The sequence below is a fragment of the Rhipicephalus sanguineus genome, chromosome 9 (assembly GCF_013339695.2).
Source record: "Rhipicephalus sanguineus isolate Rsan-2018 chromosome 9, BIME_Rsan_1.4, whole genome shotgun sequence".
NCBI classification, from domain to species: domain Eukaryota; kingdom Metazoa; phylum Arthropoda; class Arachnida; order Ixodida; family Ixodidae; genus Rhipicephalus; species Rhipicephalus sanguineus.
Window position 1 is genome coordinate 142587932 of NC_051184.2, and position 27198 is coordinate 142615129.

Below are 27198 nucleotides of genomic sequence, written 5' to 3' on the forward strand. Positions count from 1 at the left end.
GTAAAATAAGGCGATGCAAGTAACGGCTCTTGCAAGCTCTTCCAGCAATCAGGACGCTGTTATGCAGCTGCAGTGGAAGGAAGGCAACATATTGGGCGCGTGAAACGTTTTGGATACGATAAACACCTAAGGTGCACGATTACCACGACAAAGATTTTGTTGCGGCGAAGTACGGTGGGTGAGAACAGCTTAAAGCTGACCGGTAATTTTGGGCAGCCTGTTTACATCATACAAAGGGCACGTACGCACAGTGTTACGCCAACAAAATATCACAAAATTTTCACGCAGTTGCACAAGAAATGTGATGGCATTGTCTCCGGTAGACTGAACAAAACGGGCCTGGCATAGCCTAAGGAGCCCTGTTTGCTCCGTCGCATCACAAGTATGAACTTGAGCAATCGTTCGTTTCTTCCAACTGGCCATGTTAAAGGTAACAGCCTTACCTTACCATACGTAGCCATTTATTTGCGATGCTCTAAGTTGTACGAAGATAATGCGGTTGCTGTCGCATAACTATATGCTGCTGTTTAAACGCTGGCTGCGTAAGCGTTTATGCGAGACTGTCACTGCTTATTATTGCGGTTGGATACCGTACAGTGTTACGAGCGGTCTTTAGCATACCTAGCTCGACTGTACAACGCAGAAGGCTGAGAGAACTCAGTAATGTAAAAACACCTAATTTCTTGCTGTGCCATCAAATATTCATCGACCTGTAAACATTGCAAAGACCAAGAAAAATATTCCATCGCGCATTTGTTAAAACGACAGAGTCAAAAGTAAAACAAATGTTATCCCCCCCCCCCCCCAAAAAAAAAAAAAAACCCTTCACTGGGCAATACCACGAAGGTAAAATAATGTATGCGTGCCGACACGGACACAAAATAGAGCAAGGCAACACGAACACGACGTTTTTTGTTTTTTTTTTACCTCTTCCCATGTGCGCGTGTCTACATGCGTAGTCTCCTTTTATCTCGAATTCGTACCAACTAGCTCAACTCCATGTCGCTCTAAGCGCGATGGTGCCCCTACCTTCCTTCCCACCCTCCTGAACAAAAAACAAAAAAAAAAAACCTTGCAATTTACACTAGCAGACACGTCACTCAGCAGCTCAGGACACCTGCTTGCATTGCATCTCGGAAAGCGGAACACACACAGGTCTTGCAGACATGTTGCAGGCCACACGAACACACTCAATGCTTATGCGTCCTTCATCGCGATGATGACGTCCTACATTTTACTTCATGACATCTCGCATGTCTCCGCTGTTGCATTCCGACTTCGCTTAATTCGTAAACTTCCACGAGACGACACACACAACGATTCAGTCACAGCAACCACATCTGAGCAAATCTGTCACACTTTGAGAGAATTACGTTGCAATGGCGCACACGCTAACATCACTAAGAGTCGGAAATCTAGGCACGTTGTTGCATAGTCTTACGCCACTGCTCGAAGAAGTGGTACTTTCCACAACAGCAGCCCGCAGAGGTCGTGGCAAGGAGGCGGCAGACAAATAGGATGACACACATGGCACAATCAGTAAGCAAGACTTGTCAATGTTTTTCCTTTCTGCTTGGAATAGTGTAAGGACAAGCGTACATAACCAGGGAACCGTAGTCACCACTAACAATTATTCACATTCTGTTTAAAAGTCCACAACATCCGTCTGAAAGCTTTCCTGTAATCCTGAATGTGGGGGCGAAACTGTTGTGGAGTAATATTTTACCTTCGCAACATAAACAAAACACTCGAGACTGTAAAAAATCTCAGAAGTCCTTCACTGAACCGGTAGCAAATTTAATAAGACTGGAAACCAGCACGGTGATATGGTGCCGCGGCATCAAAAATATAATGTAAATTTTCAAGAAGCGGATATACCGCGTCATTTGGATCCGGTAAAGTTGAACGGCTTCTAAAGTAAAGCACGTCTAGAAAACGACCAAAAGAAAATTTCACAGCCCGCTCGGGGGTGGCTCTATCATCACTGTTGAACGGGACGGGATGTTCCGAAGCACATTTTATGCAGTACATACACCTAGAACACCAATTCCTAATGACGAGTCCGGATACCATCGTTCTACTGTTTGAGTGAACTAACCGGACGTCTGCATGCTGACTCACAAAGTTTGCGAAACATAGAAAGCAGTACACTGTGAATGCAGGTGAAGAGGTGTCGCCGAAGCGTCAATGTCTATACGCAGAGAAGCGGCACAGTAAATGCACTCCGATGACGCGTCAGCACTAAACGCAGTCGTGGAAAGGCAGTGACCTCGTGATTCGTCGCCTCAACTTGGCCATGTTGTCTATGATGAGCTTGTTCTTTGGGTCCAGAGACAGGGCCACTTGGTAGTGTCGAAATGCACCTGGGTAGTCACTCTGGAAAACAATGCGTACCACAATGTGTTGGCTAAACGAACGCATGCAAAGGGTGTTGTATTGCATAACTATTGTTTTAAGCTCAAGCGCAGTCGTTGCAAATGAAGAAATAAGGAATAATCAGTAAAGTGCTGTGTGCTTTCTTGCATATTATGATTGCTGACGCATGATCAAATCGGCAAATGAATGCTTCCCCAAAGTTCGGAACATCAATACTCACCTCCAAGTGTTTGATCACAGCAAGGTTCAGATGAGCGTGTGCGAGATCAGGGTCAAGGCGAATGGCGACTTCGTAACTCTGAAGCAGAAAACAGAATGAACGGTTGTTTCAGAGCTTTACCTGTTTTTCATACATGTTAATATATCAAAAAAACAGATGTATTGTGTGATAACGAAATGATTTGAAGCCTGCGCTTTGATATGCAAATCTGGCAACCGGACTATGTAAGGACGCAAATTCATAAGGAATCTGCGTCTCGTCGACATTTATTTCCGTTTTTCTTGCACATATGCAGAGAAAAACTTTCGGTAGTTTTTACATATTTAACGAGGCAACACGTGTACATCGTAAACGTCTAACGATATTGTTTGTACTATGCAAGGTGCGATGATATGGAAGATTTGTGTTTTCGTCGAAATTATGTTAAATCTATAACAATTGAGAATTATATGACCAAGAATATAAGTATTTACAACGTGCTATGATATATTCGTAAAATGCTTATTCTTTTAACTTAAATTTAGTCCACACCGTTATGTCAGAAAATCGATGAACTCCGTGTAAAAATGCAGTGAGATTTAAGAAAATATCGAATTTGATCAATACCGGCTTCTGAAATAAGAGCATGTTTTTTATATTATTTTCCCTCATTTTGTTCTTATGTATGCACGCCTCTACCTTCGCGAAATTATGTAAAAATAAATGCATCAATACGGGTTTTGACAGAATGTACAGAAACAAAATTAAGGCTTTATACAGGATTATGAGCTTTGCTCCGGCATTCGGAATGTCAATAATTCGTGCAAGCTACTTCGCGCATGAAAACCCGTATTCATTAATTTAATAAAGAATGTCACATCGAATGTGTCAACCTGTGCCGACGAGCTGAGGTCGCCCAAGTCCTTCAGTATGTCACCATGATCGCTGTGTATTCTTGCACAAAGCAGGTCGTCAACATCACACAGCTTCAGAGCCTTCAATATGTAGTCCAGTGCCTGCAATAGCATTAAAAACCCCGTGCTCACTGATATGCTTATCATTAGAGATAAGTACTGGAACGCCCAGCAGTTCCTTCATTCATTAATTTTATTCAGGACAGCTTAGGGAACTCTCTCGGGATACGTGCGAACGTGCTCTATAATTATCTGACTTGGTCATGTCACCGTGAAAACGGCAGCATACGTGCACATGCGAGTCATGAAACATACAAAAATACTTGACGTTGAGAGAAACGGAAGTTTTTTTAAACATAGCGAAATTTCTAGATTTGTAACATGAGCAAAAAAAGCTATACCGTAATAGTGATAGTGAGCACTGGAAGGGGAAAACGTGCAACAGCAATAAACACAATAATTATGCAAATTAATTGCAATGTCGTATACAAACAGCATATTCTGCATTCATATATAATGAAGAGATACAAAATACTTTCTTAAAGTGTGACAGAGCTATTAATATATAAATTTCCGGCAAATTAAACGGCAATTCAAGCAGTTTGTACGGTCTTTTCAATAGTACTGTGTTGGTAAGAGCAGACCCCGAGAATGTACTTGAACTAATAATTATTCACCAACCGCAAATGCTTAAGAAGCGTGTCTGATAAATCCAGCGAATCACATATCGATTCAAAAGCTGCAACTCAAACGTGGCCAATTCATGCCCTGGTCAACAATTTGGACACTCTAGAGTAAATAAATTATCTTTCACTTTTAATACCCCGAATACTGCTAGCTGCCTCATATAAATATCACATTAAAGACAAAATTCCATGCACGTACAAGATGATTTTTACAAACGTCTAAGGAGAAAATATGAACTAATAATATTCTCGTGAAAATGACGTTATCTGGACGGTACGCCAGGTGGCGTTGGTGCAGAAACTGCTAGATTACCCATACTATTACGTTATGCAAATTCTGGAGACACGCAAGGGCCACCGATACGTTTCTGTGAGCACTGGTATGGGAGAAAGAAATAAAGATGATCTTAAGCACGCGCACGCAACGAACACATCGGCAGGCAACTCATTTTCTAAAATAATAATAATAATATCTGGGGTTTAACGTCATCTTCTGTGCAGAGACAAACGATTTGCTTGCACACATACAAAACGCAATTATAAAGCAATTTGACCTAAGGCAACGAGTACCTCGACTGTGCGGTTTATGTGGTTGTATAAAAGGGCGGCCGTGTGCAATGCTCCTCTGTCAGTGCTGTTGTGCTGGATCACATCTAGCAGGAGGTCCTCGGCTGCTCGAAAACTTCGTAGCCGAATCAGAAGCTGAGCCTGAAAATGAAGATCAAATAAAACAATGTACACTGCTTGTTCATGATTGCATGTCAAGAGCAGCAACAATTTATTGCCTTCGCATGATTACGGATTTATTTATACGCGTATTTATTTATTTAAGAAAGCCCATTTAAAATGTATGAATGCTGCCCGCTTAAGCAGTTATTGTGGTCCCACAATCTCTACAGTAGCATGCATTTCACAACAATTTGAAAAATGACCTCTTCTTTTAAAAATATTGTGCTCATATCTGAATATTACTTTCATACAATAGTGAATGTGTTGACACCTTCTCTCAACGTGTACCCTGCTGGAATGAGAGTTCATTTACCAGCATCTAGAAATGTTTAGTACTCTTCGACACTGAGCTGACATAACGTAAGTTCTTCTAAAACCAGAACTTTCCTTGAAAGTTTCGTTACAAGACAAAAGTTTTTGAATGTGTGCATAGTGCCGGAGGTGTCAACAATAGAAGTTCGGCAGCTTTGCTCGACATGGATTTATGGTTGGGTAAAACTCTGATAATCTGCTGACCGCGCCATGTTTTCCGGCTCCAAGATACGAATTTGTATTGCCTTTTTATCAGACTTCCATAACAACAAATGTCTTAAATACTCGCATGTATTGCAAAATACTTTTTTCCTCTTCCCTCTCTGGATAGATAGATAGATAGATAGATAGATAGATAGATAGATAGATAGATAGATAGATAGATAGATAGATAGATAGATAGATAGATAGATAGATAGACAGACAGACAGACAGACAGACAGACAGACAGACAGACAGACAGACAGACAGACAGACAGATAGATAGATAGATAGATAGATAGATAGATAGATAGATAGATAGATAGATAGATAGATAGATAGATAGATAGATAGATAGATATCGACAATGATGAAGAGTTTTATGCTTCTTCAGTTGTCTTTCAGCAGGCGCTTTACAACTTTTTATATTTACGAGGCAATGAGCCAGGATGCGTATAGGAAAACTGCGCTAATTTTAATGTGGTAGCGTTAAAGAGACTGTTTCGCAGATATTCTGGTGTCGGCGTCGGCGTTGTTGGTTGTGAGCGAAAACTCAGCGTCGTCCGTGAGCGAAAATTCAAGATAAATGAAAATAGTTAACAAAACACATGGTTGATTCCTCCTTCAGAAGAATCGGTATAACACGAAAGTAAAATGTGTCTCTACAGAAGTAACTGAATGTTTCCTGCACATAAAATAGATATAAGATCGATATAAGGGAGCTTGCACAATGTCTATTAGTGTTCGGCAGTTACAGCAACGTTTAACGTGGATGCACCCACGTTGACACTTGGTGGCAGATCTCCATCCCGACGAATAACGTCCATAATCGACGACTAAACAAAAGTTTGTGATAGCTGTAGTAGCGAGCTGTCAGAGCGTAATCAGAGAAAGCGGTGTGACCGCCAGAACAGCGTCGCTTATTGGTTAAAGTGGTTGCTTGGGCGAGTTGGTACGACATACTTCACATAAAAAACAGCGCTAAAAACGGCGGACAAGAGAAAGAAGGACACAGACGGCGGCGCTGACTTACAACAAGATTTATTTGCTAGCACCGCGCAATATATACTTGTACGGTATCTGACAAATATAGGAACAACAAATAAAAAGATAAAAACAGTGAAAACCTATGGAACATAATCATCGCCATGAGCCTCACGTGTGTAAGCATTCTGAAGAAAATCAATTTCTTTTTGTGATAGGGCAATTCAGCGCCGCCGTCTGTGTCCTTCTTTCTCTTGTCCGCCGTTTTTAGCGCTGTTTTTTATGTGAAGTCGCTTATTGGACGCAGAACTTCAGCATGCGGCATACCGCATCATGTTAAAGGGTTATTGAACACCACGGCGTGGCTAAGGGGAAACGCAACGCGCGTGGGGTCTACCCTCTAGCCCGGCCGCGTTTTTCTCGGGGCGAGCGTAAGCGGGGAACGCGCCATTACACCCAGGCGACGTAGGCGCGTGTTGCAGAGCTACTATTTTTACTACGGGTGTAAGCCTGGGCTAACGTCGCATCCTCGCGGTGTGTTAAGGCACTGAAAACATTGCTCTTCTCCTATTGGAAACGCGCCGAATGAGATGGACGCAGAGAAACGAAGCGTTGCGGGAGCTAATCACGGAGGCTATGGTCAAAATGCATTACTTCACTTTACCGCTCCCAGACGGCGACAGCACTCCGCCGATCTAGATCAGTGTGAGACGAAAGTGCGAGATGTAAACGGCGCGTTCGTAAACATTCCAGAGTGTGTGACCGTGGCGCAGTGGATAGCGTGCCAGGCATCTGTTGTCGCGGACCGAAAGGTCGTGGGCTCGACCCCCGTGGATGGAACTTGTTATTGCAATAGCAATTATATGGACACTCTCGGCGGATTTTCACTGTCGCAGTCATGCCCCGGATATGTATATGCATGTAATATAAATAAAAGTCACAAAGAAAAAAATATTTCACAAGCAAATATTTCCGAAGCGCTCGACCGGGGATTCGAACCTGCGATCCCTCGCTCCGCAGCTCGCTGCCTTAGACAATTACGCCACGCCACCATGATCATTTACTGCGCGGTGGGTTAATCGCAAGTGCACTTCTTTGGTTGCCAAGGAAGCCCATAAGGCCCCTATATACCATTTCCTCAGGGCCTCAGTAAAGTTCTTGCCCCCTCTCTCTCCCTCTTTCACACGTTAACGTATGTCATATAGGGTGGTAGGAGAGTACAATAGCGACCGGGTGTCACACAATGCGAATTACATAACTAGCGGGTCGTTTAAAACTTCCAACCCATTACAAAGAGCTCAGCCATAATTATTGATCGTCATGCAGCATCAACACAGTGACATGATACGTTACAGATGTATAGCTGGTACCTCGCTTCTCCGCAGAATGACGGATAATGGCGTAGTGGGTGCTTCCCAACTTCAGAAAAATTATGATTTATGGCGTAGTGGGTACCTTGCTAGGGTACTTGTATTAGTAGCCCCAAGCGAGTTTGCAACGGGCCGCTCTTCCAGCTTTCGCTGTGACTGTGTTGCGCTTTTCGCAAAGGCCTGGCGTTTTTTTTTGTTTTTGTTGTTGCTTTCAAGCATCGCGCATGATGGCAAATAGTACAAAGGAGGACAAAGTTTGCGTCTAAGTGAGCTAGTATTCAAGAAAGAGCGAAAATTGCCGCTCAATTTAATAATAATATATAATAATAATATCTGGGGTTTTACGTCCCAAAACCACGATATGATTATGAGAGACGCCGTAGTGGAGGGCTCCGGAAATTTCGACCATCTGGTGTTCTTTAACGTGCACCTAAATCTAGGTACACGGGCCTCTACCATTTCGCCTCTATCAAAATACGACCGCCGCGGCCGGGATCGAACCCGCGACTTTCGGGTCAGCAGCCGAGCACCGTAACCGCTATACCACCGCGGCGGACTTGCCGCTCAATTTCTAGTCTAATGTTTCCCCCATGTGAAAAGGAGCAGTCGGCACTGCCTAACGGTGCCAACATACTAGGTGTTATAAATGTTGAATTGCTGAACTCAAAGTTCCGCTTGCCGTACGCGACTCACATGGTGAACCTTGCTTTCACGGTCCTCCGGGAAAATCCGATCGATTTCCTCAAACAGCTGTCTTGCCTCATCCAGGCGACCAGCATTGACGTAGAACACAGCCAGATTGTCCATTACCTGTGGATCCGGTTCAACAGCGAGGGCCCTGTCCGTCAAAAAAGAAGCAAAGAAAACATTATCAAGAACATTGAAACTGTGAAAGGTAAGCCACTATACCCAATTGGAGTTGGTTTAACAGCAACTTATATATCATGGGGCTGCTTCTAATGGATTCACCAGTTTTTTTAGTAGCAGCAGCCTCATATTTGCGATACGCCGCCATTCGTTACATGGGGTAAAAACAACGCTGACAAGCTTTGTTGCACAAATATTTTGTAGGATGCCAAGAGTAGCAACACGAGTATGTTAACATGGTTGAGAAATTCGCTTCCAGATCTGTGACGTCATGCGACAATGGACGTTCCTCAGTAGCTCCTTCATTCAAATGGACGGTGTGAATGGTGAACATCTGTGTTACCCGACTGAGTACAACTGAAGCACTCTTTAGAACGCTAGCGCCAGAGCACTGCCGTACTGACGCGTCCACTTCTATCCAAAGGGCTAGAACGCCATAGGGAGCATCAACGCGCAGAAAATGAACTACGAGGGAGCATTACGCGAGGAAGCCAGCATTGGAAAACGAACACTCTGTCAAGCTATCCTATTCAAATTTTCCCCCTCACGATATGGACCCAGTCAATGGCCTTTGATAAGCACGCTCTATATACCGACAATGTTTCGTTTGCGACAATTTTGAATCGATGCTCCCTTGTTTTAAATGCCTGTCGAGGCTTGGCCCGCCGAATCGGGCACGGGAGAAAATTATTATTTGAGGCATTGCACGAGGTTGTTACGGTTCTTGAGCTATAGAGAATATATATAAGCTGTAAAGGAGCGTGCAGAGAAATGAACTCAGCATATCTTTTTTTTTTTTCAGGTGAGCGCTGATGTCACGCTGGTAGAAAATTGTCACGACACGAGTGGAGTTCATTAGTTAGCGTAGTTCTGTGGAGGAAGGACGGCTGTAAGTATAATCTCGCAGCTTACCTCTTGTAGAGGCTTTCGGCCTGCATATTGAGGTTCATGCTCCGAAGGCTTTTTGCCGCGTTGAAGAGTGCCACGGTGTGGTTTTTTTGGATGTCGAGAGCGTGTTGGTACTGTGCTATGGCCTCTTCAGCTCGGCCTGTACAGAAAAGGGCAGATGGTTACGTGAATAAGCGCAAGAAAAAGCAGAATATACCAGCGACTAATCCAGGTTAAACTAGAGATGAAAAATCCTCGAACAACGGGTGTCTCTGGAGTTCAACCATAGCCCTTCTTGAAGGATTTTTGACTCCATCTTCTCTTGAACCTCTGTCCCGTTTGAATTTCGAAGTAAACCAGGTGTTTTATATTAGCGTCAGCACACGTGCCATGTGAGAGCACCTCATGATGCTTTAATATAACGGCTTCCTGGAGCCTTATTACGCTTAAATAATTAATAACACCGCATGACATCCAAGCAGACGATGTATCCTCGAAGTATTATACAACGAAACGTGCCCGGCCTTCACATTACGGTCGATTTAACACGTATAAATTCTGATCGCAGCACGGGAAACCTACTATGTGTTAGAGTGGCTGTTGTTATAAGGTGGAGCTGATTTCGTCTAGCGATTGCTTATCAGAAGATTTACTCGGTATTTAGTTGGTTAAAAAAATGGTAACGGCAAGTTACGTAATGCTTTGGCTAACATTGTATGAGTAGGCTTTTTTTTATGTATTAGCTAAAATTTGATACTACGAGCTTTATTTCTGCGAATTAACTGTACTGACTACTTCTTGTTCAAATATTTTTCTAAAACAATGCCCTCCCCTCTGTAATGTCAGTTGGCCCTGCGGGTAAAATAAATAAACAAGAAAAATTTGTACAAGTGTACAAGTCACTGTAACGCTGGCCTCACCGTGTGATTGAAGAAATGTCCCGTAGTTGTTCCGGGCGTCGGCATTTCTGTCGTCGCTGGTTAGCGCCATCAGGTGCAGCCTCTCAGCTTCAGCGAGGTCTCCCTTTTCATCGGCGAGTGCAGCAAGTGACGAGTACGCCTCGCAGAAATCGGGATCAAGCTCTACCGCGCGCTCCAGCAGGGTTCTTGCAACCTCCTTTTGGCCCTTCTTGCTGCACGTGGTAAATCAACGGATGTTTTGTCCAGTAAAGTTGAAAGTTGGGCGAGTTGGTGATAGTTCACCTTTACGTGTGAAGCAGCGCACGGACACAAGGCACAAAAAGAATGAAAAGACAGGATGTATTGTTCTTATTTGGTATGAAGCAAATGCTCACTGTAGGATAGATGAAATTTTGGGCAGATAATAAGGAAATCCTCGTTAAAAGAAGCTAGGCGTGTAGATAGGGCCACAAGAAAAGATATCAAGACAACACAAGAAACGTGTGTTGCCTTGATCTCTTCTCTGGTGTCCGTATCTACACGCCTACCTTCTTTTATCATGAATGCGTGCCACTAGGTAAACGATCTATCCTTCTTACAAGTCAATGTGTCATGGAATAACAATATAGCGGTAATATCGTCAATAAAAATTGTGGTTTTGAATCCAGGGTCGGAGATTACAACCCAACCACTACACTTCTCTATGAACACAGTGTCAACATTAAGAGTAGCGCAAGTTCCTTTTTAATACTGGATTTCGGTTTATACCCGACAAAGTGATAGTCATGTGCTTAAATGCAAGTTCACAATAGCCCAACTGCTTATGAAAAGCGGAAGGAATTTGCGGCAGTAGGCAACAATATGGCGCGTGCTCTTACTTATTGCATTTATTTATTTACTTATCTATTTATTAGCAGCCGGAAAACGATCATCACATAAAAAGCAGTTTCTGTAGTAGTGATGCAGAACTATCGCTAAACTGACTATCGATAGTATCGATAGTTTTCTTGAAACTATCGATAGTGTAAACAAACTATCGATAGTGCTACGATCGACACACTATCGATAGTGCAATCGGTAGTACCATCGTTAATATTACTATAGCGATGTTACTACCACGCGTGTTTATTGCTCTGTTTTGACGTATTCGGGTTTCACCTACCAAGACTTTTAGCAACGTTTGACGCAGACCGTGCCGTAATGTTTGAGAAGCTTCACAATTGTTTCAGGTTATTCTGTTAAGATCACGCGCTGGACGCGAATAGTCAAGTTTATGCGAGTGTTTACGCGGACACCAGCAATAGCGCTGAAAGGTTTGATGACTGATGTATAAAGGACGACGCGTTCCACCGATGATCAGATTACTCGACGGCTGACGACTGCTCTCGCCGGTATCAGTGCGCAGCATGTATCGCTTGTATTTTGAGTTTTGATTTTCTGGGCACAAGTTCGCCCAAATAACGAGCTCCGTATTTCCCAGTCTTGCTGCAGCATTCTTCACCGTCACAACCACGTGACAATACTATCGATAGTGGTGGGAATAATGATGCGGTTGCTGGCCGGCCATATTGCCAAAATATTTGTGATAGCCTACTACCAGCTTCGCTTAATTTATGAGCAATTTTTGGCAGAGAAATAAATTATTTCCGCAGTGAAAATGGCGGAATATATCCATCAATAAAATCGTATCCAAAAGCAACCAGTTACACCTTACAATTAACTTCTTGATATCTTTTTATTTTGAAATCATAAATTGGAATATCAATTTGAAGCCGCGCAGTCCCATCACATGTAAAGTCTTCCTTTCCGCTACAGCTGACCAGTTTCACTTTATGATGTTTCAGCAAATCACCCTGCTGAAGAACACCATCATGTCAACTTTCTTGCCCCTGAGCCTGCTCCTCCGGCTCCACTATGTTCCACGCGTGCGGGGAACCAAGTTTATTCTGCAGTGAGTCGGGGCTGTTATTTTATACTATCGATAGTACCATCGAATTTTTAACTATCGATAGCGCTATCGATAGTATTTTTCACCATCGATAGTTTGATGGTGACTCAGCTATCGATAGTACCATCGATAGTTCTGTATCAATATTCTGTAGTCCTGTCTTATACACTGCGGCAGATTTTATGACTGCTATCGCACGAGAGGTAGAGACAGGAGATAACAGAAAGGCGGGGATTCTTTCGTGACGCTGATCGCTTAGCCATGTGGTAAGAGAGCGCACTTCTTCGAGAAATCTCGACTGGAACAAGGAATATTGTGATGTAAAGTTGATGCACGTTACACCCGCGTCCTGCCAAGCGAGGAACTGTGTTACTCCAGCGACACAGGGCTGCGTTCACGCTTTCTTACAATACCCTGAAAGTACACCTTATGGCCCTAAATTGATAAATGCTTCGATGTCCACTAATATCCTATTTTGGTTTTAATGCTCATAAGGTTCTGTCTAGAAAGCAGCTACTTTAGTTATAATGAAGTTTATAATTTTTATCATTCCTTCTAATGCAAAAGCACACACAAAGTACCTATGAAGAGAACAGAGAAATAATTCATTTGTAAACGTCGATCTGAGGTATTGTGAACAACTCTATCAGCGAAAAGAGCTGCAAAGTACGCTAAAAGTCCATTTGACTTTATTTTATTACATATGTATCACCGAGTTTCTGTTTAGTGTATGATTACCCTGCTCTCTTGTTTTTCAAATAGCGAGGTACTGTCAAACACTTGCTAAATTGCACCGGTTCACGCAGTAATCTTAGACATAACATATTTTGCTCCAATCCTCTTATGGTTACGAGCCAGTCTTACCAATCTGCAATTCGCGTTCTCATAAACGCGCTTCTCTAACTATTTGACTATGATAACGCCACTGCGTAGCATGCTTCACAAACGAGAACGTCATACGTACCTGTAGATATTGGCGAGGTTGAAATGAGCCCCTGGGTGGTTTGGGTTGACATGCAAGGCGTACCGGAAGTGATGTTCAGATACTTCGGCCGACGTCAGCACAGTGCCCAAGTTATTGTGCGCGCTGGCGTGATCTGGCCACAACCTGCGCAAAGGAGCAGCAACAATTCTCAGCCTACCCTGTTGGATTAGGCCTGATTTTTTTTGTTTTGTCCGTTACAGTAAACAGTTAACGTCATCGTCAGCTCAAGAAAAGTCATCAATAACGATAATAACAAGCAATATCTTTAACGGCAGAGCTGTTTTATACGGTCCAGGTAACTCTCCGGAGAGCGTTTGCAGCTCCTAGCGGGTATGCGCCACAAAAATAGGACAAGCCCCACTACTCACCACTGGTCGTCTAAAAATTAAATAATCCGCGGGAAAATGCCTATGTGCCATAGGAAGAGAAAGAAGGAGAAGAAAAAGCAAGAAAGAAAGACAGAAAGGCAGAAAGAAAGAAAGAGAGAAAGAAAGAAAGAAAGAGAGAAAGAAAGAAAGAGAGAATGAAAGAAAGAAAGAAAGGAAGAAAGAATGAAAGAAAGAGAGAAAGAAACACAGAAAGACAGACAGAAAGAAGGAAGAAAGAAGAAAGAAAGAAAGAAAGAAAGAAAGAAAGAAAGAAAGAAAGAAAGAAAGAAAGAAAGAAAGACAGACAGAAGAAGGAAAGAAAGAAAGAAGAAGAAAGAAAGAAAGAAAGAAAGAAAGAAAGAAAGAAAGAAAGAAAGAAAGAAAGAAAGAAAGAAAGATTCGTGGAAGGCATTTGGTTGGGAGAGCAGGAGGAAAATGTGTATGGCCTCGTTTGCAGCGATAGAGACCATGCCTAGCACTGTGATGCCACCAGCTCCACCGTTTAACCAGCCTTCGTTAAAACAGTGAAGTTCCTATTTAAATTTTGCTTGGGCCGCCCCTAGCGGATGTATGCGGTTCTGTAGAAAGGGCTAGCGACGAGTGATCGCTTTCTTTTTAACTTTTCGCTAGTTGCCCGGTTGATAACCTTTTTTCTCGTAACGATGCTCAGGTGATGTCGTTTGAGTGTCCAGATTACCTCGTTTGAATGCCCGGATGTCTCATTTTCGTGCTCGCATGACCTCTTTTGAGGGCCCGAATAAAGACGCTGGTTTTCGCATCAAGGTAACTTGAAGGCCACCGACAAGCGGAGCTAAAAGCATTTCATCTTCAACCAATAAATAAATAATAAAGAAACAGCCTGTCAAGACAACAGCTGGTACTACATATAAGTAGAGGTGTGAAAAAATTATAGCAACAAGGGACTCACTCGATTGCCAGCCTGTAGTGTTTAATGGCCAAGTCAGAGTTGCCTATGTCCTTCTGCAGATTGGCGTAATTGTAATGCAACTTTGCGTTTCCTGGAAGGTCCCTAATGCCCGATCTGGAATAGTTAGGATGCATTGCTCACCTTGTATACATATATTTAAAACAATAGAAGAGAAGGTAACATCGACTCTTGTTGAGCATTTGAAGAACACAACATAACTAACTTGAATTACAGGCGAAAACAGTGTACGAATTTAACTTACTCGAACAAGGCCTCTCTGGATGCCCAGGCACCATTCCGGTTCCAGGTGCGTGCCGCAAAAAGCAGCACCACAATGAAGCAGAGGAATGTAGTGCACCACCGGAGCGCTCGCGAGCAGCGCGTGTGGAGGCGGAACAATCCTTCGGCCACCAGTAGAGTCACGCCGATGCTGTAATGAGGAGCATTCGAGTGCAGCGAAAACAGAAGCATCTAGTAGTTAAATGGTACAATAAACAGAAAAGCTCGAGAGTACTCCAGTAAACCAATAAAAATCTGCATTTCTGTGGTGTTTATATGAACCTCAGAAGGTGAGGAATGCGTATTTATGTCCACTGAAAGGCTCGACAAAACGAGCGCAATCAAAATAAAGCACGCACAGCAAAACAAAAATAGAAATTCGAAACCTGATGACAGCGCAAAACGCATTAGTACAAGAGGCAAGTTGTTGCCGAAGTAAAAGAAAAACAACTAGCTAATCAGAATATAAAAACAGTCGACAATTTTTGTCAGGCTACTGAACGAATCGTCCACGCCATGATTGATTTATCATAGCAACTAACGAGGACGAAACCGCTGAGAGATTGGGACGGACAAGCGGGGAGAGAAATAAGTGGTTACAAACGTATGTGCTAAGGCATAACGAACTCCAGTGAAAGAACTTGTGAAGGCACACGCTCAAGCACACACAAAAATTCCGAGCAGAATATTGGGTGCTTTCGTGGAAGGCCGAGGCATGCCATTGTTCGAGACAGCAAACTACCATCTGCATGGTGAATAAAACGCCGCGGAAAAATTCCTATAAAAGAAAAGAAATCACGTGATGGACGATCGCCATAAGCGAATGGCATACTGCCCAAAATACGCGATGTATTCATAGAAAATGCAACAGCCCTGATTAGCAAATATATAAATAAATAAATAAAGGCACGCAACGACCATTATGGCAATTTACTGTAGGGGGATGCAATAAGAGATTCGCAGCATGTAGAAACGAGTTTTTAGGCGCCTCATCCAGAATAACGAGAAATAGATGGACACAATGGTTCGCAAAACAAACGTTTCGATCTACTTTCTCTTTGAAAGAGCTTTTTGATATAGAGACTGGTGTCTGCGTGTACACAATAAACGCCGGCAATACAAATGCTACATAAATGTAGCACATATGGAGAAATACAATCTGAGCGCACCCTGATGTAGCAACTTGTAATGTGTCAACAGGCAGCCACGAAATAACATCCAGCGCCGTTTCGTGCTCTGGCAAACTCATTACGTGTGACAGAAATTGGTGTGCATTCCATTCAAGACATATCGTTGAGCTCAGATGAAGGCAAACATACAAGAAAGAGTGAGAACTCAGGGCGTAATACAGTGATACAGTGAGAGTATGACAGCTGTCCCACTCAAGACAATCCGTCAGCACACGTGCTACAAGTTTCAACACAGACGCGTCATGTCTAATCTACGGCGCGAAATTTTTGCGACTATTGGATAATACTGGAGGCCACCAAAAGCAATTGAAGCTAGCTTTGAAGAGGCAGAAATCACTGTGTAGAAATCACAGCATATCCACGGAGTGAATGATGATGAGTGGGCGAAGCTGCGGAGGTTCATCGGTAAACCGTGAATCTTCCGTGAATTCTGCCCAGTACATCATCACCGACGTGAGATAGGGCGCGTTTATACTAAAGGTTCGATGATTTATGACGACTTGCAGCTCACTTTAATTTTACATCTACGCTGCGAATTTTCATTGTTTAGAAAACCATTGCTTTAGACAACATCTGGCGCCTTTCGTTAAGCAGCTGGCATCTTTTCGTTTTGCTTTAGAAACATCTGGCGTTCTTCCGTTTTGCTTTTACAAAACATCCGTCGTCTTTCGTTGGTTTATTTCTTCAATCAACGGCGTTTTGAACAAAATTTTTAATGTTTAATCACGCACAGGAGAAATCTCACCAGGCACTACCTTGGAGGTAAAGAATGGCTGCTAATGGGAATGAGAGACAGAAGAAGTCGGCTTTTAGCTAGCGCTGCGAATTTTTTATTGTTCAACAACGCACAGGAAAAACCTCCCACCGGCACCACCTTGGAGGTCAGAGCGTAAGACTAGTTACGTACTACGACTACGACTACGAGGGACGAACGGGTGCCGCCTTAAGGAGCTTCGCCCCTAAAACTAGGCTCGCCATTTTATTGCGTAGCATTAGAGGCGCCATTGTACGCAGAAAAAAGTGCGGCAAAATCCTGCGCGACCTGTCCATTCGCAATAGCTGCGCCCACTAAGGTAAATATGTAGTAACAAGAGGGCAAACAAAAATTTGATGTCACAAGAAACAAAAAAAGGTGAATGAATGAAACTGTCTCAGTTTCGCTTGAAACGCGAGGTACTTACAGTGATACCAATGAGCCAACACAGCGATGTAAAGTGATGATCGTCGTTTTAGAGGCCTCTCATATCTATCCCTGAGATCTTATCTTATATTATCGGCATCGTATATCCCTTATTATTTTATTTGTATCAATTAACAAGCCATGCTAAGCTGTTAACTCGCTTTCCTCGCCAAGGTGCTACGACGACAGTTCAGGGCTTACACTTTTGCGCCAGCTTTCACCGAAATTGCGAGCATTGCCGTATTGCCTGTAAAGCATGCTACGTTCAGCGACTACCATTGTTGCGGCAAAGCCATCTACCACGGGAGAAGTCATTTTCCTAGTAGAATTATAGGAAACAAAGGAAATACCCACCGGTGATAAAAATATGCACTGAGCATGAGATCAAGCAAATGAAGAGATTCATAGGTTTTAGTAACTTACTTTTGCTTCTAAATGTTATTCGTATGTTTAGTAATTAATGAAGAGCTTCTTAACTGATTGATAAGAATTTGTTGCTGAGCGAGTTGGTGAATAGGTGACGACGTCTTGATTTTACCTCTAAAAACGACGAGCACATGAGAGACGAGCTTGAAGCATTTGTCCTGTCGTCTTTCACGTGTTCATTTTTTTAGCACTAGCACGAAGGTGTCTTCTTAGGGTGACGTAGAATCAAATTAATAACAGCTTCAGAAGTATGTACCTACGTTAAAGAAACCAAGCTGTCTGCACAAAACATTATACTAATTCTTTAACACGAAAGCGTTTTATGCCAGGGTCCACAAAGACTTCACTGACGTATTTTCGTCACGGATAGATGTTGTAAAATATACACTAACAGATGACAAAAAAAAAACACAAGAAGAAAAGTGCCGTCGCCGGGAATCGAACCGACGATTCCTCGCTCCGCATCGCGCGGCGCGAAGCGACTCGGCCAAAAAGCCTACGTTCTTCAGCGTACTAACAGCGAGCTATTTATATATAGCATTTACCGCTGGCGGTACGCAGAGCTCTGAGGCAGTTATTTTCGTTATCAGCAGCGAGACGGTGCGAAGGGCGCGCTTTAAAGGTCGTCGCCCGCTCGTTGCGATGCGTGCAGGCCCCCACCTGTACTTCGCACGACAGGGCGTGGTCGCCCGTGATATCTCGTGATAGGGGTGGATTGTACGTCTTGCGCTTTCACCGCAAGTTTACGTTGAAGTTAGAGCGCACGAACGTCAGTTCGTTCGCTGCAGCGGCCGCGTTTCCTAAAGGATCGCGCTGGTCAAACAGAAAGAAGTAACAACTGTGGCAGTTCTTAGTTCGCGCTCGTCCTGTGTTTGTTCTTTTCGTGCGTCTTTTATGCTTGAGCACCACGCTGCAAGTTTCGAGCTGCTGGCCGTTAGTCGCATGACATTCCAATATGTTGCTATCGCATTCATTGCTTCGCCGTTGCGGCGATGCCACGCACAATACACTCTTCACTACCTCTGTGAAGACAAATTTCACTTTCGTGCCATACCGATTCCTATGACGGAGGAATCAGCCATGTTTTTTATTGCGACAGCAATTATATGGACAGTCTGGGCTGGTTTTTGCCGCCGCCGTCATGCAACGTATACGCATAAGTATTTGTATATATATATATATATATATATATATATATATATAAGTCCCAAAGAAAAATAATTCAGAAAATGCTTCGGAAGCGCGGAATCGAACCAGCGACCTCTCTCTCCACAGCGCGTGGCGCTAACCACTACGCCACAAAGCGCAGACCCTTCAGGGAGCTCACGGCGAGCGTTATATACACACCCTTTACCGCTGGGAGGACTTAGAGACGGCAGGCGCCTATAAGCGTTTCTTCATTACCATAGAGATGGCGCGAGGAGCGCTACGGGTGCATTTAAAAGTAGTCGGCCAGCTCGCTCGCTTCTTCTAATATTTGCGCAGGGAGAACCTTGCCCTTCCGCTCTCTGCTCGCGCGGTAGCTGCTGCCGGGGGCAGATGTTTTTGTAGCGTAGCAGCACGTCCATCACGGGCCGCTTTTTTTGCTGTCGCATTCATTGCTTCGCCCCTGCGGCGAAACTGTGACTTCTTTTTTCTAGAAAGCGTTAATTTCCAGAATTTAATTCGTTGGCTAAAGTTATTTTGCACGAATCCGGTTTGATCAAGCCATTGCGCTTGTAGAACACCCTTCGTTTTCAGCAAACATAGGCATACATGCAATTGCTGTCATTCGCGTTATTGTGATACATGCCTCTTCATGTAAAACTACTGCGTACCTGGGTATGTATAGGACTCTCTCGGCAACCACGAAGCCGACGGTCACGAAGAGGTTCGACGCCGGTAGGAAAGGCAGCACAGTCAGGAGCAGGGGCACCACCAGTCCCACTGAAGGCTCACGCCGTTGCTCAAGATTGTTCTGACAGGATTGCTCTCTTGAACCACTGGCAGACTTCATGCGACACGTGAAACGGTACCCAATCAATTCTCGCCCCTAATTAGTATACTGCTGTCGATAGCACTTTCACACAGTATATCTGACTCCACTGAGGTTAGCTTTAAGGCACGCACTCACAAGCACGCAAAGGCAGTTTCAGGTACACACTTACAAATGTTAAAGACAATTTTAAAAGTTACAGAAAGTTGAACATGTTAGTAAGGATCCATCATAAAACAAGTTAAGGTGTGCAAACCGAACACAAGACAAGAGAGCTAGACGGCGTTTGTGTCGTCTGGTTCTCTTATATTGTGTCCGTGTTTGCACACCTTACCTTCGTTCATGATGAGTACTTCGAGCTTCCAAGTTCATTTTCGTGTCAACTAGAGAGGATGTTGTCCTTGTGTCTAATTAAAGATGGTTGAGCACATTAGTAGGTCTTAATAAACGATCTTGATTAATTAACGAGTTTTTTTAACAATACAAGGAATTAGAAGTGCGAACTGGACCAGTTTGATATGCTTCATGGTAGAAGTCATATAAGAGTATAATAGCAAAACAAAAGAAGGGAAACTCTGTGGGCTCGTTTTTCTTTGTTAGACAAAATATTAATGACAACTAACACACAATAATGCCAAAGAAAGTCCAAGGGATGTTATTTTTAGTAATTATTATATAAATGTAAAGAAAGTTAAGTCAACGAAAAGATAACTTGCCGCCGGCAGGGGCCGTACCTGCAACTTTTGAATAACGCGTCGGATGCTCCACCAATTGAGCTACGGCGGCGGTCATCCCCCCGTTGGGTATATCCATGCATTTAAACCTCGGAGTGTTTGCAGCCATGCCGGCGAGCGTGAACACTTTTTCTGTCTGCTGGCGTCGCGTAGCACGCGAACTTTTTACGAGCTGGCAGGTGGCCAATAAGCCGTGGCGCCGATCGCCGCCATGGCTGCGATCAGCGCTAACACTACCAGATTTAAATGCACCCTCTGCGTACAAATGCTGTTGAGTAAGAAAAAAAATAAATCTAGGTTACTGGACCCCTGGTAGTACCTAATTATTCCCATAAGCGAAACCATATGGTAGTTCGAAATAATCGAAATTTGTATGTATCAGAGGTACTTGCGAAATAAATAGCACAACATTAAAATTTTCCAGTCCTGAAATATAGAGCGACAATTAGGCTTATGCGTGATCTTATAATCACTACGACCAACACACGAAACTAGCGTTCTTACAGCACAAAAGAATTGGAAATAGCCGCGCGATGATCGGTTAAATTAGAATTATTGTAGGACGGCAACTAAGAAACGTGATTGCAACTCACGCTGTATTTCATGTTCGATGTGGGCAAGGCCCGCCAGCACAGAGCCAGTAGCGAGGCAAGTACCGCCAGTGTAGCCAGATTCCTGGGGTCAAGTGGTGACGTCACGAGGGGTATACTGCCCATCTGCCAATCGTATGACAGGGTACGCGGACACAACACGAGCCAGACATTGAAGGCGCACAGGTAACTGTAAGTGAGTAGCCTGTCATGAAGGAAAGAAAGGAATCAGGATGGGTGGCTGTCGATGTGGATGGGTACCTATTTGCAAGGATTTTGTACCTATTTTGTACCTACCGATGCGGATGGGTACCTATTTGCAAGGATCTAAAGCAAGCGATATACGAATGATAGCGTGCCTGTCATAAGCAACTACGATGAACGTTCTAGTCGCAAAGCGCTGACGAACCAGCCCAAATAGTTTGCTGATCGGAGGGCCGTCCAGCCATTAACACAATTACCAGTCCAAAGTCATTAATGCATTTTCATTCAAACCACATGATTTCAGTTACCGTACAGCTAATTTTAGTCGTAATTCCTCGATGTTGTCACCTGGTTGTGCGCATCGACGAGAAGGACGCAGGGTTGTCCATCTCGGAAAATTCGGGAAAGCTTCCTTGTAGAATCCATAGCCTGAAGCAGAGGAGCAACGTCGTCTGCAGAGGTGAATAAGAGACAAGAAATTAAGACGACAGAAGATATTGGCATGCGTTTCTGTTTTGTTTTCGCCAGTGATTGCATCAAAAACGTCACCCCTTTGATCATTGCGTGCGTGAAAACGATCACCATCCACGCAACAGTAGCACGCAGTTATGAAGAAAACAGGTAATTTTTCTGTACCGCGCCCAGAGGACATCGATAGCCCGCTATCGATGATTTGAATTGGCGCTTTCGAGACATTCCGCGCCGTTCACCGACACACTGCACCATCCGTCATGAAGAAGAAGGACTATAGTTTTGTTCTTTATGTAGTTTTTCTTTCCCGCGTGGCCTTGATTTTCGAAGGCACTCTGAAGTTGCGCGATGGTCTCTAAGTAAGCAAAAATGGCCGCTGCAAGATGTGGCGCGCATGCGCTTAGAAACATTGCAGATATTGACATTCCGGTGTGTTTTCGGCTGATTTTAACGATTTAACGAGCAGCAGCGAGTCTGAGGATGCTGCTTTTTTGTCGGCTATGACTCTTGAAGCGACGACGCCGCAAACCAGCCCGGAACATCGGTCAGCTTAGCTTTTTGCTTCGGGCCGTCTCAGTTCACGTTTCAGCACCAGTCTACAAGGATGGAAGCCCACAGAAACTGTAAGAAATGCAAGTGCAACTAGAAAACCAAGCAGAAAACAAGAGTTATCCGCAAGACTTGCGAACTTACACCTCGCTTTAGATCGAGCAACTGCTTTGCCGCATGACACCCGCAACTGCAATGCTTACAGCAAAATTTTTGCTGGGAAAGTGCTTTTCAATTAAAAACTTCGACTTTTTCAGGGATGGTGCCCATTAAATGGCAGTACATTTTGTGGGTCTCAAGATTCTTGCTATGTTTTTTTTATCTTGGTACACAGAAGCGTGTCTTTACAAACTCTCTTCTATTTTGTCCGGTAATCTTGAATGTGACACTTTATATCGCTTGCATGACATATTCAATTCAGTTTATTTTCGCCATCAAAACAAAACATCATAGCCGAGGAGCCCGCGGTCAGAGCAATCTTTCGATAGCTTGACAACGCTGTGGATACATACAACACCTTGGTGGTTTAGAATAATAGAGAGCTGAGCTAGTTGGTAAGTATTCATTCTACAAAGACAGGGCGTGCAAACACGGACACAAGAAAGATGTCAGGACACCACAAACGCCGTTTTTTTTAAGACAGGGCGTGCAAACACGGACACAAGAAAGAAGTCGGGACACCACAAACGCCGGTGGCTGTGGTGTCCTGACTTCTTTCTTGTGTCCGTGTTTGCACGCCCTGTCTTCTTAGGATGAACCTTGGCGGTAGCACAGCCGCATGCAAGAAGGCATAAATAACGTTTCACATGGTGGAAAGCTGCAATAGAATATGAGCTGAACAATACAAGGAAATGCGTCGATATATTTCGCTAATGAAACTGATTCATTCAGCTTGTCGTTGATGGATTACATCATGGGTTCTCAAACTGAGTTCCCCAGAACTCAGGGTTTCCGTGAAGGACATCTTAGAATTCCGGGAGGGGCCAGAAGTAATGCAACCTACTCCCGCATTATCCCCATTAGCAACTAATTTACTTGTTTAGATAAGCAATTTTGCATTTTGCATCGAAAGCCGCATCTGCACATCTGGTGTCTACGGGTAGCGAGAGGCCCACGTGATAGCAGCACTAGAGGCTCATTGTCTAATGCGCGCCATGAAACTTGCACGATTTGCGGTGACGTGAGCGTTCAAACCAGTTCAGATGAAATCAACGGTCACCTCGGCACTTTGTTGGTGGCTCATGGAGCGTCAGCATTCACGTGGCACCATTTTCATACTCGGTGATCTGCCACTGCTCTATGTCTGTTTGTAATCAAAACGCGCAACGAGCGCTTTGATACGCGTAAGAGGCGTTGCTTCGTGCCGGCTCTGGGCTACACGAGAATTTAGGCTTAGCCTTACGACCGTTGTATAGACGTCAGACTCTGGAGTTTCCAAGATGTGTGGCGCCACCTGTCGGAGAAGTATTGAGTAGTGCATAGACCGACTCTTTCGCACAGTTTGCTATGGGACAAGGTGCAACTAGCGAGTGCGAAACAACGATTGAGCTTAATATCGCGTGTGTTTGCACATTTAGCACTTAGAACGAAAGCTGTGAATTGTTCTCCGCTAGTCGGACGCGCCACCGAGCCGTTGTGAAGTGCTTGCTGGATCACTCGCCTGAACGACGGCGAAAACAGCAGCAGACGAGAACCCTCCGCACGCTACGAAGGAACTCCTCAAAAGACGCACTGTTGCGTTGTGAATTGCCACGGACGTAAAAGACGGAATAACAACGTTCAGTTTTACCGATTTCCATAGTTGTCGTACGAAGAAGAAAGGCGAGAGCGCTGGATACGGGCCGTTGCGAGCGTGTTGGGTAAGCGAAGTACCCGCGTTCTCCACAGCCGGTGGCATGAATGTGTGGCTCTGCTGTTGTTTTGCGTAGCCCTGATGCAAAACTGTGGTAACCTTGACTATGAAGCTCAGCAGAGGCTCTGACCGCGGTGCTTGTCGTGTAACACGAAGTGAGCAGCTAGAGGCAGACTGGAGACGCGTGATACGCACACCGCGACGAGTTGGTCGTCACAACACAGCATCGCGGACGTGCGTATGTTTTGAAGGCTTAGAGTTCTGGTTCTAACTAGTTAACACCACGTGCGTCATACAAGTAAATCGCAGAATGTTGGTCGTGACCCCCTTCAGGTTTGTTTCGCCCGTGTCCTCCGCGGTTGCCGTAGCTATCTCGGACGCCATGGTTTTGCCTTTGGTTGTACCCCGCGAAAGTGGACACGCACGTATCCCCATTTGCAGTACATACAAACGGAAGACGACCATCAAGAGACTATTTGAGGATGGGTAATAAAACACTCCAATGCACAGGAAGCGAGAGATTAATTAAGGGTGAATGCAACTGAAAAGGCGAAAATCGCCGGAGTTCGCCCCTGATGAACCGAGTTTTGTACGACTGATCGTAAGATGCATAGCTAAGTAAATTGATCGTGTATGTAGGTACTTTATCGCTGTGGCATACGTATATACCCTATTTTAACGCATTTAGGCTCTAGAGAACGGATGTCGGAGGGCTTGCCTCGAACTCGGTGTCGTGTGATGCTCGCTTGTACTTGCGAGTTGCAGCGCGCGGGAATAACTAAAACTTATTTTGCATTGTACTCGCAGTTCGCTTTGATCAGCTTCCTTTGTTTCTGAAGCGTGGATTGGCGGAAGAAGCTTTCCAGGTCCTTGATTTTCAGGAAACCGCGCCTCGACACCAACGAAAGAGGAGGGTTATATTGCGGCCTGTGCACATTCGCTTGCGGGCGGCTCTCTTTGCACTACCCAGTTAGTGCCAGGGCTACGATGAGGGCGCTGGTGGCGGTGTTTTTCGCAGCGCCGCCTGGGCAGAGTCTGACGTCTATCGGTCGACAGCAGTGTCGCTGTGCGAGTGGCATGACTCCTTTTTTGTTTTGCAAAAAATAAAAGAGGTCTCTGTACATCCGGCGCTTCGTTCGCGTGATCAAATTGCTTACATTGCGCGGTGCCTGAAGCATGTGCAATGTATGGTTGGCGGCCGCTTTACGCTACTCGCGGAGCGGCGAGGGGCAATCGCAATTTATGGGTTATCGGGAGCTCTACATCAACGGCGACGGCGTTCGATATTAAAGAAAAGAGAACAGGCCAAGGCGGCCAGGGTTAATGCTGTGGTTGCGCGCGTCGAGAAAACTTATCGCCTTCCCCTGGTTCCGATTGTCTTGATGCTCAAGAAAAAGTTGAAGGTTCCGCGGCACTCTGGCAAAACCGTTGGAGTTCCCCAAGGTCAGAAAGCCGGAGGACCCGTGAATTACATAAAATGTAAGGTGCAATAGTTCCTTCAGCAAAAAAAATGATCTTTTGTAACCTACAAAAAACACCTATTTGCCCGCGGTAGGGAAAGAGTTAAAATGTACCGTTTTACAGCGAAAGCTGTTATGAGATCATTTCACCGGCTGTTTTTGGTGCCGTAGTTGTCCGCCGCCGCCGCCGCCGCCGGTGTCCGTAACCAGTATCGCTCGAAATAAGAAAAAAAACTAAATAAGAAAAAAATTCCAGGATGGAACGAGGTTCGAACCTGGGCCCTCTGGCGTGGGAGCCCAGTATTCAAACTCTGAGCCATGCAAAAAGGTCCTATACAGGCTTCATGTCGGGAAGGAACCACATTAGCATATGCAATATAGCGTGGTAAAAGAGTAGAATAAGCACCAAGCGTCGCACAGCGTGAATTCTATAACCAGGCGTCACACAATGCGAATTGCGCAACGAGTAGGTTGTTGAATGCTTCCAGCCCATTACAAAGAGCTCTGCCATAATTCTTCATCGTCATCACGCACAGCATCAACAAAGTGCGCATAATGCCTTACATGCGTTTAGCAGGTACCACGGCTGTCTGTAGAATGACGAAAAATGGCACAGTGCCTACTGCCCTACTTCTCAAAAATGCCCCCACCTCCCCGAAGGGAATCGTGAGGAAATGCGAATGCATTTCTTGCGCCGAGAGTACACGGCGCACTAATTTTAATGGCGTAAATTAATGACGAGACGAGGATTTGTACCGTAACCATTTATTTACACATTCATCAGCACCTGTTTGTGTTGTCATTGTACCTGACGGCCATAATCTCAGCCTTGTGGTCGCCGTTGGCGTTTCACAGCGGCGTCTCGAGCACACATTTCGAGAGGCGCCCAGCCAGCGGACGGGAGAGTGGGGCGCAGGGAGGAGAGAGAGCGAACGGCGAGAGAAGGAGCGGCGAAGCACTGCACCCAATGCCACCTAGAAGAGCGATGCGGAGCCGGCGCGCGCCGGCGCAACCGCGGTGAGGAGGCGGAGCGCGCGCAGTCACGTGGGATGTGACGTCGCTGCGCCGTTGCTACAGACGCTCCTCTCCTTTCCTCGCGCCGTTGCTATGGGACGGCGGATTCAGGGTCGCTTATAAAGTGCATTCGCACTTAAAATGACAATGATTTATAGCGTAGTGGGTTCCTCGCAAGTGCACTTCTGTTGGTTGCCAAGGAAGCCCATAAGGCTCCCATGATCCATTTCCTCAGGGTCTCAATAAAGTCAATTCTCTCTCTCTCTCGCTCTACGTTTCTCCGGTTAAAGTGTGTTATAAAGCCTGATGGGACAGTTAAATAACGACCGGCCGTCACACAATATGCATTACGTAACTAGTGGGTCGTTTAAAGCTTCCAACCCATTACAAAGGGCGCAACCATAATTATTCATCGTCATCAACCGCCGCATCAACAAACTGCACATAATCGCTTACATATGGTACCTCGCTTCTCCGCAGAACAACGAATAATGTCGTGCTGGGTGCTTCCCAACTTCCCAAAAATTACGCTTCGTGGCGTAGTGAGTACGTTGCTAATGTACCTGTATTAGTAGCCACAGGAGAGTTTATAACAGTCTCTAGAAATGCCGCTCTTCCAG

The 27198-nt window shown here is 44.6% G+C and overlaps 1 protein-coding gene across 1 annotated transcript in view; it reads right to left on the reverse strand.

Annotated features, from left to right (window-relative positions):
* Positions 1–938: 938 nt before the first annotated feature.
* LOC119405890 (protein O-mannosyl-transferase TMTC1) overlaps positions 939–27198 on the reverse strand; it is a 100485-nt gene continuing 74225 nt past the window's right edge. Inside the window, exons 6-18 of the mRNA XM_049419537.1 lie at positions 21581–21684; positions 21032–21233; positions 19547–19719; positions 14917–15084; positions 14655–14768; positions 13338–13481; positions 10447–10658; positions 9551–9686; positions 8465–8609; positions 4746–4883; positions 3469–3591; positions 2597–2674; positions 939–2376 (exon numbers count right to left, since the gene is read on the reverse strand). Coding sequence (XP_049275494.1) covers positions 2242–2376; positions 2597–2674; positions 3469–3591; positions 4746–4883; positions 8465–8609; positions 9551–9686; positions 10447–10658; positions 13338–13481; positions 14655–14768; positions 14917–15084; positions 19547–19719; positions 21032–21233; positions 21581–21684 — 1872 coding nt within the window. The 3' untranslated portion in view covers positions 939–2241. The remainder of the gene's footprint in view (positions 2377–2596; positions 2675–3468; positions 3592–4745; positions 4884–8464; positions 8610–9550; positions 9687–10446; positions 10659–13337; positions 13482–14654; positions 14769–14916; positions 15085–19546; positions 19720–21031; positions 21234–21580; positions 21685–27198) is intronic.